Source organism: Odocoileus virginianus, chromosome 3 (assembly GCF_023699985.2).
Source record: "Odocoileus virginianus isolate 20LAN1187 ecotype Illinois chromosome 3, Ovbor_1.2, whole genome shotgun sequence".
Classification (NCBI taxonomy): Eukaryota; Metazoa; Chordata; class Mammalia; order Artiodactyla; family Cervidae; genus Odocoileus; species Odocoileus virginianus.
In genome coordinates, this window is record NC_069676.1 from 69,670,833 (window position 1) to 69,692,645 (window position 21,813).

At 36.2% G+C, this 21,813-nt stretch overlaps 1 protein-coding gene and 1 long non-coding RNA gene across 2 annotated transcripts in view; both read right to left on the minus strand.

Moving 5' to 3' along the window:
• LOC139032454 (uncharacterized) overlaps positions 1–21,813 on the minus strand; it is a 130,378-nt gene that overhangs the window by 95,695 nt on the left and 12,870 nt on the right. The window lies entirely within an intron of this gene.
• On the minus strand, positions 7,572–8,397 carry LOC139032453 (small ribosomal subunit protein eS6-like). Its single transcript, XM_070459597.1, has one exon. The coding sequence runs from the start codon at positions 8,370–8,372 to the stop codon at positions 7,632–7,634; it is 741 nt and encodes a 246-aa protein (XP_070315698.1). The 5' UTR covers positions 8,373–8,397; the 3' UTR covers positions 7,572–7,631.

Genomic DNA, 21,813 nt, shown 5'->3' on the forward strand with positions numbered 1-21,813 from the left:
TTATTTCTCTGATTTTTCTCTTCTTCATTACCCATTCTTCCTCTTCTCTCCTTCAGGAATTCTAGTTATACATATAATGCAGCATTTTATGTTTATACATGTAGCATTTCATACAGGTTTATAAGATATTTTTTTCAGTTTTGTCCTGTGTTCTTCAGATTATATAATTTTTAATCATGTATTCTCAAGTTCATTGACCATTTCCACCACTGCTATTCTTCTCTAAACTGTTCTAGTTAGTATTTTTTTAATTATTTATTTATTTATTTGGCTGCCCCAGTTCCTAGCTGCAGTATGTGAGATCTAGTTCCCTGACCCCTAGGGATCGAACCCAGGCTCTCTGCATTGACAGCACAGTCTTAGCCACTGGACCACCAGGGAAGTCCCCTGTTCTAGATAATATCAGTTACTGTACTTTCTAGTTTTAAATTTCTATTTTTTAATAGTCTTTCTTTTTAATGACATTTGACCTCTGTTAACTCACTGTGGTATGTATTTGAATACATTTGTAGAAATAGATCTTGAGTTCTTACATGTTAATTATGACCTCTGGTTACCTCAGTTGTTTCCTATCAAATGTTCATTTTTTTGAATACAGGTCACAAAATTCTGAATTTTTACATGTCTAGTAATTTCTTGCTATATATATTTTGAATTTTATGGATGTTAAGCTTTAGAAAATTCAGAAACTGAACTTAGAAAATTTACACTGTGTTAAGTTCCTCTGAAAACTTGTTTCTGTAGGCAGTTAACTTGGCTGTATTCATATTCCAATTTGTGTTCTTTGAGAGGTAAGCCTCTGAACTCCGTAGAGTTCCTCTAGCTTCTAAGGGCTAGAGTTTTACCACGTCCTGTTAAGTCTCACTTAGATACACAAGTCGGACATGACTGAAGCCATTTAGCAGCAACAGCAGCAGCAGACAAACATAGTTGAGTCCTCATCCAATGACTGGGATGAATTAAATGTAGATTCTTTGGTATCATTCCTTCTGTCACTCTCCTTCCTGGACCTGACCTACACTGGAATCTCTTAAAACTCCAATACTTTCTAACCTCAACCTATTTCTTTTTGCTATTCTAGATATATTTTGCTCTGGTTTCTCCCAGCTTTTGATCACTTTTTAGTACCTTCAAAGAGCAACTTCAGATATTTTGCTGAGATTTTATTTTTCTGCAGAGAGTAAGTCTGACCAAGTCCCTTCCTCATTTATAGAATCCAGAAGTTACTCTTCCATTCCTAGAACCAGAAGCTTGTTATTTATTTTAGAATTAAAAGTCAATCTTTTCCAACTTTGTTATGTGGCTTGTATATGTAACTGTAAGAATTTCTTAACTGCTAGAATTTGAACTCTTATATGATGTCTTAAGTGTGTGTGTGTGTGTGTGTGTGTGTGTGTGTGAGAAAATGTTAAATTTTGCAAGGTAAAGAGTGTATTAGTTAATGAAATGTATACATTTCAGTATACATTCAGTAAAACTGTAGTTTTACTATTATTTCTTCATCTTTCGAAGAGCTTTCTTAACTATTTCCTGCTACAGTCAATGACATTTTTCTGATCTCTGGCATATAGATTTTACTGATGATTTTACTAACATTTTCCCTGGAAAAAATATAAATTAGTCAAAACCAGGCTATTAGAATAGATTTAGTGTCTAATAAAAATGGAGATTTTCATATGGTCCATTGGTTTTAGTCCAGCCTGCTTTTCTCATTCCTGACTACAGAATTAATGTAATTGTATGAAAATTTTTAGTTATAGATTCCAGACTTTTAGCAATTCTAAAGGGAAAGAGAAAGTAAAAAAGAGACATGAAAGTGAGTTTTTAGACAGTAGCTCTGTGAAAAGAACACAGAAAATATAGAAGAAATCTTTGCCTAGTTCAAACTTTGCTAGTAATTTCAGAATTTTATCATCTTCATGGTCTTCAAGAATTGTCAATATTTCATTAGAGAAAAAGAAAAAAGCAATGTGTACATATTTTAAAAAATAAAGCAAACTAAAAAATATAACTATCATCAATTTGAGTTCCATTTCTCCATATAAATTTTCAATATTAGTCTGAAGGTTATGTTGGGCTAGGAAAAAGTCAGCTGGGCTCCCTACGAAATTTTCATTTTTACATACATGCTATCCACAGATATAAACATATCTGAAGGAAACCATTTTGCCATCAATCAACAATCACATAGAAATTAAAGATTTTACTAAAGTAAATGAGAAAATATGTCAGAGGATTTCATTTCAGAAGCTAAATGAGTTTATCATATATACTTCAAGTATTTTTGATCACTATATATATTTTTCACTATTAAGTATACTCATTTCTAGAGTGAGAAATTCAGCATATTTGTATATGTACCTATGGAATAATAAGTGATGATAAAATGATTTACACTGAAGACATTTAGATTAAAATTGTAAAAACTTGTTCTGTAACTTCACAATTAGTTGAGGAGACAGTTCTAAATCTTAGTGTTCAGAAAATAGACACTTTATTAGAAATTAAATATGATAAAAAATTCAATTTGCCTAGATAAAATTTAGAAACTCAATGATAACCAGTTGCAATGTCCTAGAGATGCAAAAGGAGGTTTAAGAATTTTGGTATAGACTTTCAGAGTTTGGGAGTTGGGGCAAAGCTCTGCCTAATTTCACCTTTAAGAAAAAACAAGATTATAAAATGAGACATTAGCCCCCAAAAAACTGGTAATGAGATGCTAAAAGAACCATAAGGAAAACTTAAATATTGAGGAATAAGTTAATCTATAGATCATCATTTGGTCTTTTGAAATTGGGATTCCTTACATAAAAGAAAAAATTTGGCCTTGAAGGATGCATTTTTTGATTGTTTCAAGCAGTGCCCTTTGGCCACTCTTCAATTATCTATTTCAGTTATTCTCAACAACAAAAGCTATAAAAAAAAAGATCCACAGGAGACAGGTTGAAAGGGAAGAGATGAGATCAGGTACTGAACTGAGACCCTAAGAGGGGACACAGAACAGGAGGGTGATTATACAGGCCTGGAGATCTTGGCGAGTGCACAATCTGAGCCACATACTGGACATCTCAGCCCGGGGTCTGACACTAGGAAGACGAGTCTCCTTTCCTGGTTTTGAACAAGTGGGACTTAAGGAAGAGCTATAGGAACCTAGACTTCTCTTGTGGAGAGCTCACCATACCTGCTGACTCCTGGGAACAAGCAGAGGGAGCAGACTGAAGCACCTGCCACTCGGGACAGGTTCTCAGGATCACCTCGGAATGCACTCTGGCCCACGTCAAGTGCCCCTCTGACATCTCTAGCTCTGCGGCAACTTCCCCCAGAGCAAAGACTAAAGAGTGAGCAGCTGAGGCGAACGAAACCAGCTCAGACCTGGCACTGATCTGAACAGGGCGAGGGTGGCCATTATTGCTGCTTGCAGAGGTGATGGATGGGCAGTTGTCTGTAGCTCTGACTGGTAGGACCACCCCAGTGAGCACCTAGCCTGCATCAGGAACCAGCTGTGGCCCCTCACTTCAGTACTGTTCCCTTCTGAGGCAAAGGTGTCACTTCTGTGAGTGGTAAGAATGCACACTTACAAGAAGTGGAGTCAGCTAATCTCCAACCCTCAGGGCCACAGCTTCAGCATCTTGGGATCTGACCCTGCCCTGAGGGCAGTGATGGCCACTGAGAATAGGAGAAGCCCCGGGTCACACCTGGCTGTGGCTCCATCCCCTACATCTCCAGCTCTGCCTCATATCAAGGTGACAGCTGCCAGCACACCCTGGGGGAAGGTGTGAACTTTGCTCATTTCAGATTCACCTCTCCCACCAAAGCCGCTGGGCACACATAAACTACATAGAGACTCTCACACAGAAACATATCTCTTACAGACTGGGACTAGTTAACTGCTTCACCAAATTTTATAAAGTTAAACAAAATGAAACAAAAGAGGGATTTGTTTCCAATGAAAGAGCAAAGGGGGAAAAAAAAAAAAACCTGAGAAAAACAACTTATGAAAAAGAGAAGTAATTTACCAGATAAAGAGTACAAACTATTAAGGATGCTAACTGAACTTGGAAAAGGATAGATGAACACAGTGAGAATTTTAACAAGGACCTAGAAAACATAAAGAAGAATCAGTAGGAGCTCAGACAAATGAAATTTTGGTATCAGACAATGTGAATGTTTTATGGAATCTGAGAATTTAGATTAGATAAAACAATGCCAGAAAAGGAGAGACAAACTCAATTTGTTTCAGAGATAGCATCATTTGGAAAAAGGAAAAGCTTCTCTAAGAATTCATAATCTGCTCAATTACAAGTTTCTCATTTCTTTTGCCTTTATCCTTATGGCCTCAGATACTAAGACATGTCTACAGGTATTTTTAAAGAATTTAACAGTTCTCTGAAAATATTAAAAGCAGATACAGGTAAACAAACATCAGGAATACTACATCAATATATCATAAAATACAAAAGACACATAAAGTGGTAAGTTCAGTGGGTATAGAATACATTCATAAATATGTAGAACAGAACATTATCATTTTAGTAATTGATATTTTTAGATATTTATAGAATGCACACTCAATGATGTCAGAATACACTTTCTTACCACAAACATTACAGAATCCAGAAGTAGTCCCATACCTATGTGGAAAGCAGACTTTTATCAAAGGTACAAAGGCAATTACATGGAGAAAAAAATAGCCATTTCAACAAATAGAGCTGGAGCAACTGGATATCTTTAGATTTAAAAAAGGCTCAAAACAGACATACACCTAAGTCTAAAATCTAAATAAAACTATAAAACTTCTTGATCAAACGTAGCATAAAATGTTTGTGACCTTATGTTAGGCATAAAGAGAAAAATAACTCCTCAGTAAAGAAGAACATCAATATGATTAACAGCAGATTTCTAGTTTGATATAACAAAGCCCTGAAAGCAGTGGAATGACTAAGAAAAAGGGACGTGAACCAAAAAGAATTCTATATCTAGCAATATTATTCTCCAGGATTGAAGGTGAAATAAAGGCATTCATAGATAACCCAAAACTAACAAAACCAATTGCTAACAGACTTGGTTTATAAGAAATAATAAAGGAATTCTTTGAAAAGGATATTCTAGATAATATCTTATAGTAACTATTGTTTCTGATTTTTATCCCCCCATCCCCCAGAAGGTTATTGCTCTTTTTTCTTGGTTTATTTAGTAACATGGCTGGACTACATTAATGAAATCTCTCACAATGTGTTACCTGAGGTCTTTGCTTAGTTTAGTTTTATTATTGTTGTTGTTACTCTTATTTTAAATGGGGCTAGCTAGGAGTAGCCTGTGTGACTGCACTGCAGGGCCAGGACGAAGGTGAGATCAGTAAGGAACCTTGAGGGAAATGTAAGGAGGTATTTGCTCTCAGTATTGTGCAGAGCAGGACTGATGGATGGGTCCACGCGTAGTTTTAGTAGCACACTCAAAGTTAAGTACTTTTCTGTCTGCCCCCATTTTATTTTTGCGAGAACTTCTCATGTGTGCTTTACATGTATGTGCAGCCTCCTCATGCTGGTAATATTTGGATATCTTGAACTATATGGATTGTTTGATGCAAATCTGCACAGCCTTTTGTCCATATTCAGATATACTTAGTGTACCAAAGCTGTCCGTGGCTAGCTCACCTCCCAGATTTTCCTGTTAAATCCCTGTTTAGTCTATGGCTCGGCCATTTACCTTGACTGGGACTGAAATCTCAGTCTAGGGTATTTTCAGGCCTTTGTTTTTCTCTGCTGGGTACAGGGTTTCTGCTTTCTACTCAATTAATTGATCCTTCTCCAGCATCAATACTGCTGATTTTCTCAGTTTGTCTCTCTCTGATAGAAGCAAACTGACTGCTAAACTGGAAAGGAAAGCAGATGGGAACAGCTCCAGGCAAGAATGCTACAGACACCCACTATTCTTAGCTGAAATTTAGTAGTTTCTCATGAAAAAAAACAAGCAAAAAAGGCATTTCCATTTGCTGTATGCATTTGGCTAAATTCCAGAGAACCAAAATGGCTGTTTTTGGCAGTTTGGTCAAACTATATATTTACTTTTGAGGAAGATGATTTGTCAGCCTCATTTGGACAAGCCAGAAGTAGCCTTGAGGGCTCCCCTGGTGGCTCAGAGGGTAAAGAATCTGTCGGCAATGCAAAGACCTGGGTTCAATCCCCGGGTTGGGAAGATCCCCTGGAGAAGGGAAAGGCTACCCACTCCAGTATTCTGACCTGGAGAAATCCATGGACTGTATAGTTCATGGGGTCACAAAGAGTCAGACATGACCGAACAACTTGGCTACTATAAGTAGCTTATCTTCATTTGATCATTAGGACATATTTTCTTAACCCATGATTTGAGCCTAATGTTGCTTAATGTGTTAATTGCATATGACTTTTACAGCAGTCAAATGATATATTTATGATTTTACCAGCAAGCATTTATGGCTGCCTCTATAGTACCTAAAGCTATTTTTGAAAATTTGTTTAATTCTCAAAAAATCCTCCTTGGTTATGCATCCTAATTATTAATTTCAGAGATTATAAAAGAATTTAAGAGGTTAAGCTGTCCAAGCACACAGTAAGAAAAAAAAAAATATCCAAAGCCTAAACTTTCAATACCCACATTTTGTCACTGACATTGTAAAGTATGAGAGTAAGATGTTTTTCATAATGTCTTCCATATTCTATCTCATTCTCCAGATATTTAGAGGAGTTTTCAGTCACTGATTTATCTACTGGGTCTTTGTTATCTTTATCAGCTCTGTGTCTCAGAGTAGATGGATAACCTGTAGATATAAATAGGAGCAGAATTTTCAGGGCAAAGGGCAACAAGCCAAAGAGATTTTGATTAGGAACCTCAAGAGCTATGGCATAGAAATCACAGCACAAAAGAGCGCATGGCCTATATAGCTGTCATTTTGATAAAGGGATTTTTTTTTTTCCCTTTGGGAGTGGTCAGAGTTTATGAGTCATCTCCCATCAGCTGTCTGGAATTTCTTTCTGATAAAGAGTCTTTGATGTGTGGAGAAGCAAATCATATTTTCCTTTCCATGCCACTGGATCTGCAGAATTGAGGCTGTATCACACAGTGTTTTATTTTCTTATTGTTATTTTTTTTTACCAAGGTCTTAACAGACATACAGAACAGATATTACTGGGAAGAATGCAAACAACAACCACCACATAAAGCCTGAGTGATGAAATGAAAACATTTTTCACTAGAGGTAGATAAAACACATGGAAACAACCCTCCCACTTCATCAGCTTATGTCAAAGCTTATTCCCACGCGGCCACAATGAGCCCACACACTTGAAGCCTCATTTGACATACACAAATACACTCTGGATCCTTTGCAGTAACAATTGTTTACCCTACACTATTCAGTCTCCATTATGTCAACATTAAATAAGCATTATGTCCAGCATAAAGAACAATGACTGCCCTTTAATTCAAATGCCATTGATCCTCTACTTGTTTCTGAGGTAAATGTCAGTCAGGACAAAAAAAAGAAAAAAAGATGCACCAGTATTAAAAGTGGATGTGATTGGGTTGCAAAGCACTTCTTTTTTTTTTTTTTTTTTTGATGTCTGATCTTATTTATTTGTTACTCTTGGAACATCTCATTTTTGACTGGACTCAGAAGTAGAAGCTCTCAGAGAGGACAGCCTCCGTCTCTTGGCAATCTGTTCCTGCCGTTTTTCTTTGGCCTCCTTCATCCTCTTGGCCAAAAGTTTAGCATATTCTGCAGCCTCTTTGTTCTTCTTAGTACGCTGTTTCTTCAGAGCAACACGCCGGCCTTTGTATTGCAGAACTCGTGCAGTCACGAGACACTGAATCTTGGGTGCTTTAGTCCTAGGTTTCTTACCTTCTTTGTTTAGGGGCTTTCGCACAACATACTGGCGGACATCATCTTCTTTAGAGAGATTGAAAAGTTTGCGAATTCTGCTAGCTCTTTTGAGACCCAGGCGAGGAGGCACTGTAGTATCAGTGAGTCCAGGAATATCCTTCTCCCCTTTTTTCACCATGACCAAGTTGACAACACTCAGATTGGCATCCACAATGCAACCCCGTACAGATTTGCGCTTTCCCTCTCCAGTCGTCCTTGGTCTGTAACAGGAATGCCCCTTACTCAGTAGCAGGCGAACTCGGCCATGGGTCAAGACACCCTGCTTCATGGGGAAACCCTGCTTATCGTTCCCGCCCCTGATTCGGACCACATAACCCTTCCATTCTTCACCCAGAGCGTCAGCAGCAACTTCTGTGGCCATACGCTTCTCGTAGAAGGTACGAAGTTTTCGTCCATCGTCCACTTCAATGAGCTTCTGGCAGCCAGTGGCCGGGAAAGAGATGTTCAGCTTCATTCTGAAGTGGCCGGCAGCCTCCGAGGCGCCACGGAAAAGAGGTAAAGCACTTCTTATTTCTTGCTTAAAGTGCTTGGGCTTTATTAGTGATGCCCTAAAGCACACTCCCACAGGGAGGCAGCGTGGGTTCAAATTCAGCTCTGCCATTGCTACTTCTCCAGCACTGTCCTAACTCTGTTAACTCCCAGGCCTCAGATTCTCCACTGTCCTGTCTACTCTAACCCATCTCACAACATTTCAGGGGTTCAAAATGATAAAATGTTTATAAAATCTAATAATAGTAAGTGCAAAATCACTATATAATTACTGGTTCCTGTTATTTTGTTAATGAAGATAATTCATATGAAAATTCTGATTTGGTTCTCACACTGAGACCCTGATAATCATTTTTAAGTATAACTTTCAGAAAGAGCTAACTAAAATCCTGCATTTGGAGGTTTGACTTTATTTTTTTAAACTGGTGATCCACAATTAAAATATATTGTACAAGAAGGTAAGTCACTGTAGGATTCAGACATATCAGGATACAAAGAAAAAACTCCATTAATGGGGAAAATAAATCAGCTGACTGTGAACTGTTACATGTTGTAGGAAAAGAGTATTAGTTTTAGAGTTGCACAGAAGCAAATTCAAATTCTGATTCTAATTTATACCTAATTTGTACCTGTGGAAACATAGGCAAGATACTTAATTGAACCTCTGTTTTCTCATTAGTTAAGTGAAAATAACAGAAATGCCTATCATCTACTGAGTATTCACAAAGTACAAAGCACTATATTAAATATATGTCATTTAATTATTCAGGAATATGCAATGAAGCAAATTATATTAATATGCCCGTTTTATAGAGGAGGAAATTAAGGCTTTCAAAGTCTGAGTGTCTTACCAAATTTATAAAGTTGGTAGATGGGAGAGCCATTTTTATACCCAACTGGCTTGTTCTAAAGGCTGTATATTTAACAACTATATTAAAATGTCTGCTTACCTCTTTAAAGTGACCATATATGTGTTTGTCTGTTATTACTGTATACAGTATAATTATTTGTAATAATATACTTATCACTGTATGGATATTTATTATATATATAAACTAGATATGTTACCTATTCAGTGTCTTTCACAAGCATTAATAGATAGCCATTCTTACTGATAAACTCTTTTAAAAAGACTTTAAGGATTTTAACAAATGTATTATTAATTGGGCTTTACTCCTTAAACTCATTTAATTCCAATGAAAAACGTTTTGAAGCAAATACAATGATATATTAATTAGATTAATTTTTTACAAAAAGAGAGCCCAAGCAATTGAGTGAGTTTCTCTGGATTATATAGCTACTAAGTAGGAGAGCTGGAATTTAAACTTGATTTTCTAGCTCCAGTATACAGATGTCACTGTATCACACTGGGGATTAACCTATGCTCCATGGTTTATAAATGTATTTTTGACAAATGTTTTGTTATCAAACTATTAGCTTTTTCTTCACTTTTTAAAAAAATTGTATTTTTCATTATTTTTTGAACATACACCAGGAGTATGATTAACACATGCCAGGGAAGGCAGAAAAATACCTTAGCTATTAGCAGACATTTTCCTCTAAACCCATGAATAGTTTTAATGAGACATATGACACACGATAGACATCCCAGTTTCCAAGTGTCTACTACTGAAGACGTCCTGTAATCATAACGTTCCCACCTTATTCTTGCATAAAAGGATACGTGTATACTACAGATGAAGCTGTCAAAAACTATAATTGCTAATGCAACATCAAAGTAAATTGGTGTGATCCTAGGTAAATGAGAAAATCCAGAAATACTATATGTCACAATATATTCTAAGCTATTGAACTTATTTGAGAGTCATCACAGTTTTGACTTGTGAAGGTAAGCTGACCCAGACAAGGAATCAGAATCCACAAGCAGACATTTACCATCTCATCATATATAACCCTGGGTTTTTCTGCATTGATAAAGATGCCAGCAAAAGCATGACTTTCTGAAGTGGTTTAGAAATCAGAAAGACCTGGTACAAGTCAGATACCCATCCCTACTTAGCTGAAAAAACAAAGGCAAGCCACTTAACAATTCAAGTCTCGTTTATAAGATATGAAGCTGAAATACTGTGAGAATCACATGAGACAAAGCATACGTATAAAGTGCAGTACAGTCCCCGTTAGCTTCTTATTAACAGCTTCTCTTACCTGTCTGGGGTAGATTTTTCTGAATTTCTCTGTTTGCTAAACATAACAAGATATTCACTGTTAATATTACAAATCTTCCTGACAATGGCAATGAATTTCAGTTAGATAAAGGATTATAAAATTTTTAAACTTTTTAAAAGGATTTCTATTTTTTGGCTTAGACTTTTAATATTTATTGTTTGTCTTGATATGTGGCAGACCTTTACAGCATATATGGGGTATAGAAGTTGTGGAGAAGGTAACTAAAATGGTTAAGAACTACTTCCCAGAAACTTATAATTTACAAAATTACTCCAAAGGGAGTGCACTATGGTAAGTTCTAAGTAACAGATAAATAATAGCCATGTTACAATATTCTGAGAGAAAAAAAATTGTCTCTTTGAAAGAATTCAGAGCAGAAAGCAGGCTTTGAAGAGTTGAACATGAAGCATCAGAAGGATATTAAAATGGAGGAAATGACCAAGTAGAACATGAGCCAAGTTCTTGGGAAGGGATAGATTACAGGCACCAAATGAGAACCAAGAGTAGATAGTAAATGCTGAAGAACTGAGTGCAGTGGAGACTGGAAAAAGCATCAATTTGTGCCATATCCAGGAGTATATGAATCAAACAGGTCATTTCCCATGGCTTACGGGGTGTACTCTTGCTTGGAAAATCTCATGGACAGGAAACCTGGTGGGCTACAGTCTACGGGGTTACAAAGAGTCAGATACAACTTAGCAATTAAGCACACATGGGGTAAAGTCATAAAATCACTTTAGGAAAATAACTACCAAAAAACTCAAGACAGGGCTCGGTTACAACCTAGAAGGTAGGATGGGGAGGGAGGTGAGAAGGATGTTCAAATGGGAAGGGACATGGGTTAAACCTATGGCTGATTCATTGTGATGTTCAGTAGAAAGCAATGCAATACTATAAAGCAAAAGATCTGTACTCTTAAGACTATAACACAATGATGAAAGACATCAAAGATGACAGAGAAAGATATACCATGTTCTTGGACTGGAAGATTCAATATTACCAAAATGACTATACTACCTAAGGCAATCTACAGATTCAATGCCATTCCTATCAAATTACCAATAGCATTTTTCAGAGAGCTAGAAAAAAAAATTAAATTCATAAGAAAACACGAAATACCCTGAATACCCAAAGCAATCTTGAGAAAGAAAAATGAAGCTGGAGGAATTAAGACTCCCTGGCTTAAGTCCACACTACCAGTATGGACCATATTGTTTTGATTCTGGCACAAAAACAGAAATATAGATCAATGGAATAGGACAGAAATCCCAGAGATTTACCCACACACCTATGGTCAATTAACCTATAAAAAAGAAGGCAAGAATAGACAATGGAGAAAAAAGTCTCTTCCTTAAGTGGTGCTAGGAGAACTGAACAGCTACCTCTTGGTGTTATTCAAAAGTATAATGGCACACATTTATCATTAATTATCATACAGAGTATAGTTAAGAGGCGACATTGTCTTAAGAGTGCTCATAGGCATTAATTTCCCCATATTTTTTCAAATAAAGTCAGTTGATATTGTGAGAGCTTTGTAATCTCTTTTCCTATTGATTGTTCTTTCCCCGAAGCAAGCTTTCTGAGACACTATACTAGGCTATGGGAGGAAAAATAACTTTTTGTCTTCTTGCTTTGTGTCTTCCTACATGGAACCTTGACCTTAAGCTGGGGCAAGGGTGGTTAGGTTGCAAGATTTTCAGTCTTCCACGCATGAGGTAGATCTCCTGTCTTCTAAATAGGGCCAGAAGGGGAGTCCCTGAACTCTCAGTTGCCTTCCTCATAAACTTAGCCCCTTCAGCTTGAAGGAGATGAGCAGTGGTTGGGAGCCTGTCTCTCTCAATGATCTATGGTAAGCCCTGATTGGGAGCTGAGGGGACAGGAAGCCCCATCTTCTTGACCACATCTGCCCATATACATCGGTGGAGTGCAGCTTCCAACAAACAGTTGGAAGAAGAGGTAGAGAATGGGTCATGGCTCAAATGTCAGACTCTTGCTATTCTTACTGAGTTTTAATACATTTTCTTATATAAGTGTTTCTTCACTTTGGTATGTACTTGGTACAGTTTCCAAAAACTTTAATGGATTGCTTTTTAAAAGTTTTCCCCAGGTTTGCTTGCTTTTCTGGGGAGTTGGTATACTGCCATCCTGGAAAAGAAATCCCCTTCCCTTTTGAACTTACTCTGTATTTTTTGCTCCTTTTTCTGTAATATATTACAGTATTGCTATGTATATGGAGCTAGAGGCTCAGGGGTTCACATATCAGACCAAAAACAGGCTTAGAAGTTTTGTACCTTAGAGCTAATTCTCCCAGACATTCATGCCATAATATGCATATGTTAATCATTTATGACACTACATTGATATAGAGTATAATTGCCACATGCCAAAGGTTAAAAGAACTAGTTGATAAGGCAGTTAGGCTTAGATTCCAGAAGGTGTGACCCCTGGTCAAGCCATTATTTCTTCAACAGTTCCTAACATACCAGTGTTTGGAAGGATCTAATAAGTATTACTCTAAGGATTGTAAACAGTCTAGATGTTAAATATCCAGTCAATTCTCAGAGCGTAGCTCACTTACAAAGGTATATTATAGTTGGTTGAAGTCTTCCAGGAGTACTGCAGAGTCACCTTCATTACTCTGCTTCCTGAGGCTTCCTAGCCAGCAGGCTCTCCTTCTGTGCCTGCAACTCATACTTGAGTTAGGAGAAATTCATGAGCCCTTTATGCCTGTATCTCAAGCAAAATCTTAGAAGAAAACCTTATAAAAATGTCCTAATATGCTCCTGATCTCATAAGTTCCCTAACATTTGAAATCCTTCCCCTTATCTAAAATAAATTTCGACTGCAGCATTCCTATTACGAAGGATACAGTAAAAAGAGATAATTGGTAAAAAGGATACAACATGGACATACACAAAATCCTCATTTATGAAGTTTTGAAAACTAGAAAAACAGACACAAACAAACAAATATAAATCTATTTTCACAGGCAATATTCAGGTGATCTAAGATCACCTATACCTCTTATGATGTCTCGGTTTTTCAATACAGCCAGGCTCTTTTAAGAAGCAGCTACACAATAAAAAATAATTCCTTCACTCTTCAAACCTAATATTCCAAACAGTCATAGTGACTCAAGTACATATTTAAGAACTTTTTTAGTATATTAAATATACTCAATAAAGCATTCATTTGTTTTTAGATATTCTGTGAAGTATATTCAAAGGCACCATTTGATACCATTTTCTATGAAACAAGTTTCCACTGTCACTGATGAAGAAATGATCTCAAATTGGAATACAGTTTAACAGATTGGTTCTATTCTGAAATACCCACTGTCCCTGAATGGATTGGTAACTAGTGAGAAATAACCAAGCTTTACATAGTAAAAAACACATCTCTTAAAAAATTTTCTGCCAGAGAAATTTCTCTGTCTTGGAAAGATGGTGACACTATTCAATACAGAGGTGAAATAAAGTATTTTTGATGGGCAACTATGGAACAGATAATTGAAATGTTCAAGACAATACAAATTCTGACAAAAAACACTTTTCTGGGAGAGAAAGTATTCATTTAGTTCTTGAAGTTATTTTAGTCTGAAAAGTCTTTGATTAACATGTAAGTTTCTCTATTCAAAAAAAAAAAAGAAAGAGAAGTAACTCAAGCTCATCAGTTACTATGTTAGAAAGGGTTCTCTAAAGATAAGGTACTTCAAAGTATCACAAAATAATCAACTAGAATCAGCTGTCCACAAAACAGAAAACGGGTTTTGCCTCAACAAAATTATATTGTATACAGTGTGAGGTCAGATACGAAAAAATGATGGGAGAATTCATAAAGATTATGAACATGCAATTGGAAGGTTGGTACAACAGTGATGACAAAAATAGAAATAGTGTGCAGGAGGAAGCAATAAAGGTTTAAGGGAAGGTGATGGGTTTGGTACTAGAACTCTACCTGATTGTGAAAATTTAGGAAATTATCATGTACATATACACAAAGATGTAGAACTCATTTTATATACTCTCAGTAATTCATGTACAATTCACATCAATTATATAACTGTACATATGTATTCATGTGTTATTTCTGTGTAAATATGTGTCTATATATACATATATGCATATGCCCATGTCTATGCATGTGTGTAAACCAATAATCGCTGGGGACAATACAGTGTTCCTCAACAGATTTTGGATTGTGATGGAGATAAAATAAAATTCTGGATCTGCTGCCTACTAAATGTGGGTAAATTATTTAAACTTATTCGTCTGCAGAGGCCTCATCTAATATTACAATCCAAATGGAATTACTTGTGAGCAGAACATAGTAAGCACTTAGTGCAATGTATGACACAAAAGTATTCAATACATGTTAGCTACATGATATAGATAAATACAAGTTAAGGACATGAGTGTGTTATCAATATATTTATAGCTACTGAGCTAGTATTAAAAAGTCTTAATCACTGATTATGAAAATAATTTATTTCTCATATTCCTTTAATACCTATGGGGAAAAAAGGTAAACAGCCTTTATTATTTGAGTTTTTACATATATACTTTAGAACTATTTATAAGATATATATATATATATACACACACACACACATATATAAATGAGATAGGTGAATAATGATTTGACATGATGTTTTTTACAGCCCTGGGTATGAATATAGACCTAAGTCATTTTTCTTCTTAATAACATACTCCTTACATGTTCATCTATAGCCAGAGTAAAAAGCACTATTAGTGACATGGTTCCATAATTTCACATTTGACCTTTGACACAAAACAATTAATCTAATTCATAAGATCAAAGCTTGTGACAGTAGAATTTTCTAGAGATTTTAAGATATGATTTAGTGAATCCTGAAAGTATGTGAAATGGAACATTCCAGGTACATAAGCATGAAAAGTCAAAGTGTCAGTTGCTCAGCCTGTCCGACTCTTTGTGACCCCAGGACTGTAGCCCACCGGGCTCCACTCTCCATGGGATTCTCCAGGCAAGGATACTGGAGTGGGTTGCCATTCCCTTCTCCAGGGGATCTTCCCTACCCAGGGATCAAACCTGGACCTCCCGCATTGCAGGCAGATTATTTACCATCTGAGCAACAGGGAATCCCATTCCATGTACATATATAGTGATTATTTGAACACCTAGGTATCAACTCTGTATTTTACACATACAGACTTGTATAGCTGTGAATATACTAACATTAATTCTGATAAAGTTCTAATGAAATTATTGACTAGCTGGTGCAATTTATAATCAAGAGGACTTGAATGACACTGATGTTCATGTTTGAAAAGGCCTATGTAGTGGGTTTAGATACTGTGGTTACAATAAATGTCAGAGGTACACCTAACCTACAAAGATAACATTTGAAATGAGCCTGTTTTTACTTTGAAATTTGTCACCTTTCTAAAGGACAATCCTGGGTCCACTGGCTAAATTCTCTGTTATTTTTTTTTACAAGAAGAGGATAGAATAATGAACATTATTTAGTCCCTATAAATGGCAGAAAGAATCTCAGAGATTATTGTTTCTACCTCAATAGGCTCTCAAAAACATTGACAGCAAACTCACAGATTTATTTTGATCATTAGTTACCCTCATGCATTAGACAACTGAACATGGTTTACACCCAAGAGTTCTTTAGTGTTGAGCTCTTACAAACATGGGAAAGATAACATATATATAACTTTCAAATCATAGAAACTTTTTTCTTTTGTTTCATCAAACTAGTCTCATGCCCTTGGAAATATAAAACTATAAATGTGGTGACTTGGGAAATAACTTATTTTTAACTCAATTCAGATTAAAAACGATCTACTAAAATTATCTTAAAAGTGAACATTAGTATAAACTGAATCTCAATCTGGAGTTTTGGGTGATGATTAATTAGATTTTTTTCTCCTCCTCTCAACTGATTGTTATTATAGCTTAATCAGGCATTTATCAGTATCATGGAACTAGATGTAAATTTGCCTTCAATGATTTACAGTGATTTTATTACTTCATTTCCACATTAACTGTAATTGTTGCAGTAGAGAGTGTCTCAAGCCCTGACAATGACATCTGATGTAGTGCCACTAGAGGAAGGAAGAGGCTGCTATCTTCAGTAGTCCTCTCTTCTTACATTATGCTGTGATTTCACATAATTCAACTGTATAGAGAAAAGGGAAACAGGGAAAAAATGTTTTTGACATTTTACTTAAAACAGAATACTTGGATACATCATTTGATTGGGTTCAAATGCAAATGTCTAAAGAAACCAGACAGATTGTCTCTAATAACTGGTTTATGGGAACAGGGAAATCAGAGTGTTATTACTTTTAAGGGGGCATTTCGGTTCAGTTCAGTCGATCAGTCGTGTCTGACTCTTTGTGACCCCATGAACCGCAGCACGCCAGGCCTCCCTGTCCATCACCAACTCCTAGAGTTAATTCAAACTCATGTCCACTGAGTCAGTGATGCCAACTAACCATCTCATCCTCTGTCTTCTTGTCTCCTCCTGCCTTCAATCTTTCCCAACATCAGGGTCTTTTCCAATGAGTCAGCTCTTTGCACCACGTGGCCAAAATATTGGAGTTTCAGCTTTAACATCAGTCCTTCCAATGAACACCAAGGACTGATCTCCTTTAGGATGGACTGGTTGGATCTCCTTGCAGTCCAAGGGACTCTCAAGAATCTTCTCCAACATCACAGTTCAAAAGCATCAATTTTAGGGTGCTCAGCTTTCTTCACAGTCCAACTCTCACATCCATACATGACCACTGGAAAAAGCATAGCCTTAACTAGATGGATCTTTGTTGGCAAAGTCATGTCTCTGCTTTTTAATACGCTGTCTAGGTTGGTCATAACTTTCCTTTCAAGGAGTAAGCATATTTTAATTTCATGGCTGCAGTCACCATCTGCAGTGATTTTGGAGCCCCAAAAAATAAAGTCAGCCACTCTTTCCACTGTTTCCCCATCTATTTCCCATGAAGTGATGGGACCAGATGCCATGATCTTAGTTTTCTGAATGTTAAACTTTAAGCCAACTTTTTCACTCTCCTCTTTCACTTTCATCAAGAGGCTTTTTAGTTCCTCTTCACTTTCTGCCATAAGGGTGGTGTCATCTGCATATCTGAGGTTATTGATATTTCTCCCAGCAATCTTGATTCCAGCTTGTGCTTCTTCCAGCCCAGCGTTTCTCATGATGTACTCTGCATAGAAGTTAAAGAAGCAGGGTGACAATATACAGCCTTGGCGTACTCCTTTCCCTATTTGGAACCAGTCTGTTGTTCCATGTCCAGTTCTAACCGTTGCTTCCTAACCTGCATACAGGTTTCTCAAGAGGCAGGTCAGATGGTCTGGTATTCCCATCTCCTTCAGAATTTTCCACAGTTTATTGTGATCACACAGTCAAAGGCATTGGCATAGTCAATAAAGCAGAAATAGATGTTTTTCTGGAACTCTCTTGCTTTTTTGATGATCCAGCGAATGTTGACAATTTGATCTCTGGTTCCTCTGCCTTATCTAAAACTAGGTTGAACATCTGGAAGTTCAACGGTTCACGTGTTGCTGAAGCCTGGCTTGGAGAATTTTAAGCATCACTTATACTAGCATGTGAGATGACTGCAATTGTGCAGTAGTTTGAGCATTCTTTGGCATTGTCTTTCTTTGGGACTAGAATGAAAACTGACATTTTCCAGTCCTGTGGACACTGCTGAGTAGTCCAAATTTGCTGGCATATTGAGTGCAGCATTTTCACAGCATCATCTTTCAGGATTTGAAAAAGCTCAACTGGAATTCCATCACCTCCACTAGCTTTGTTAGTAGTGATACTTCCTAAGGCCCACTTGACTTCACATTCCAGATGTCTGACTCTAGGTGAGTGATCACACCATCGTGATTATCTGGGTCGTTAAGATCTTTCTTGTACAATTCTTCTGTGTATTCTTGCCACCTCTTCTTAATATTTTCTGCTTCTGTTAGGTCCACACCATTTCTGTCCTTTATTGAGCCCATCTTTGCATGAAATGTTCCCTTGGTATCTCTACCTTTCTTGAAGAGATCTCTAGTCTTTACTATTCTATTGTTTTCCTCTATTTCTTTGCACTGATAGCTGAGGAAGGCTTTCTTATCTCTTCTGGCTATTCTCTGGAACTCTGCATTCAAATAGGTATATCTTTCCTTTTATCCTTTGCTTTTCGCTTCTCTTCTTTTCACAGCTATTTGTAAGGGGGCAGCAGGTCTCAGACTCCAACTCAATGGGGCCATCAAGAATGGAGTCTTATGTGTTGATGTAGCTACCGAATGCTCCAGAGAAACCAGATATCTGAATCTGTGTATGTGTGTGAATTCTTCCAATTCACAAAGTACTAGCTCAATTTTTTTAAAATACAGCTTACTTTTCTTCCCTTATCTCCATTCCATTTCCCCCTCAAAAAAAGTTATAGGTATATCTTTTTCAGAAGTCACCAATTTGCAATCTCTATATATCATTATTATTATCTATATTATGTTTCTTATCAACAGATCAGTAATTTAATCAAGGTTTGTTGTGAAAATAATGAATAATGTATTATAGAGTTATGATGGATTTATTAATAGCAGTAAAAGTGGGAACATTCTACACATAGGTTGCCTGGTTTAGTGGAAAGAGCGATGGTTTTGAAGACAGTCCCTCTTAGTACTCCCACATAGGACTATAGGAGTTTGATTTTCCTAGAGTTCTAGACTTGGGTTTTTCCATCTGCAAATAAAGATAATACTACTGACATCTCAGAATGACTGTGAAGAACAGAAGTGATACATATTCTAAGTTCACAGAATAATAATAGGTTTGAGTACTATGTGTTAATCATCCACTCATCCATTCATTCACACAGCCACATTACACTCATTCATTTATTAAAAGTATCTATGAGATGTGAATGTGAACTGCATGCCAAGTACTGTCTTAGGCAAACTGTATTTAAGAACACAAATAAATTTCAGTTATTATTTGTTATAGAAATATGGGAAGAAAGTAGCAACTGAGATAGAATGATGGCAGAAGTGATAATGGGGTTGGCAGGAAGATGCAATTTGGATTTGACTTCTAAACCAAAATATGAAAATGAAGCATTTTCTAGCAAAACAGAGTTGGGATAGGATTATTTTTTATGTTGAAAGGCTCAAGAAGTTAAAAAAGGCTCCAGAAGCCTCCAGAGCTTAACTCATTAAAGAGGAATTGAAAGGATGACAGAATTATATTAATATTGCATGACAAATACAAATAATCTCAACAAACCTTCCCACTGAGCTGGGAGTTGACCCACAAATCTTCTCAACAACCCATTCTCAATAGAATTATATTGGCATACAACATAGAACCTATTTGTATTTATCTCTTCTTTTTTTTTTTACTTTTCTAATATTCTGATTTTATTTCTAAAATTTTATCATGAGGATATAGATAATGCTTTATTGTGTGTGTGTGCTTAGTCACTCAATCGTGTCTGACTCTTTGTGACTCTATGGACAGTAACCCACCAGGCTTCTCAGTCCATGGGGATTCTCCAGGCAAGAATACTGGAGTGGGTTGCCATGCCCTCCTCCAGGGTATCTTCCCAACCCAGGGATCAAACCCAGATCTCCTGCACTGCAGGCAGATTCTTTACCATCTGAGCCACCAAGGAAGCCCAAGAATACTAGAGTGGGTACCCTATCCTTTCTCCAAGAGATTTTCTTGACCCAGGAAACCAAACCAGGGTCTCCTGCATTGCAGATAGATTCTTTTCCAGCAGAGCCACCAAGGAAGTCAGAACTAATAATAATACACCACTCTGATGCAAATGGTGATAACAAATTTGGGCAAATATAAGATTCAATGTAATAACCAAAGTGAAATTGGAACAGTACACCATCTACTAAAATGATGGGAGCTAGAGAGTCAAATAAGAAAGAACTGTACTAAAGAAAATAAAGCAAAAACATCAATGAAAATTAAACACTATATAAAAATGCCCAAAGATGATGTATTCCTAGACTGAAATCACCATAAATAAGATCTAGCTACCATTACAAACACTAATACACATACTCTACCTCCTTTCACAGGTAAGTCACCCTCCTTCCTTTGTCCATTTAAATTTTTTATGAAATTAAATCACTTTTAATAAGATCAAATAATTTCAAATTGTAACAGTAGTAATTTATTTGTAATCAGCTCATAATATGAAATATCATGCTAGCATTTTATTTTTTCATTTATAAGTTCTTCACCTATGATGTATAAGATGGTCTGTTTACAGCTGGGAAGACAAATATAAATAAGAACAATCTCTATTCCAAAGAATGAATAGAATATGGCAACATGGATGGACCATGAGATTATCATATTAAGTGAAGTAAGTCAAAGACAATATCATACAATACACTTACACATGGAATCTAAAATATAATACAAATAAACTTACTTTAAAAAACAGAAGCAGATCCAGAGACTTAGAAAACAAATTTATGATTATCAAAGGAGAAAAGGGCAGGAGGGATAAGGTAGGAGTTTGAGATTAACATACACACTATTATAAATAAACAACAAGGACCTGCTGTATAGCATAAGGAACTGCATTCAATATCTTGTAATAACCTATAATAGAAAAGAATCTAAAAAAGAATATATATATAACATATTTTATATATATATATAATATATATACAAGCAAACTGATCTCTTTGCTGTATACCAGAAACTAACACAACATTATAAACCAACTATACTTCAATAAAAAATAAAATAAAATTTTAAAGAATATCCAGATAAAATAATTATGGTACTGAAAAAAAAATTGTTGTCAACAGGAGAGATCAATAGGAATATTTGCAATAGAAGTTTGATATTTTAAAGATATGGAACAAATATGATAGAGGCAAAAGGAGGTAAGGATTTAATTCTTGCAGAGAATTCACAGAAGGTTTTTCAGAAAAATAGTGATTTAAGAAAGGTCTTAAAAATGCACACGAGCTTACAAGTTGATTCTGTAATATACTACCGAGATCTTCAGCTTTTAATATAGAAATGTAGAAACAAAAGACAAAACAAAGCATTATATGTTAAATACTGAAGTATGCTGTATTAATTACTAAATATTATTGGTGTTCAAGAAAGTTATGAGCAACTATTACTGAAGAAACCTTCTGAAAAATTGATTTGTGTCTTGTAAGGTGTTCATTCTAAGATAGAA

What these genes read in the sequence shown, in the direction of transcription:
- LOC139032453 (XM_070459597.1), bottom strand. Translation starts at nt 8,372, where the DNA reads ATGAAGCTGAACATCTCTTTCCCGGCCACTGGCTGCCAGAAGCTCATT.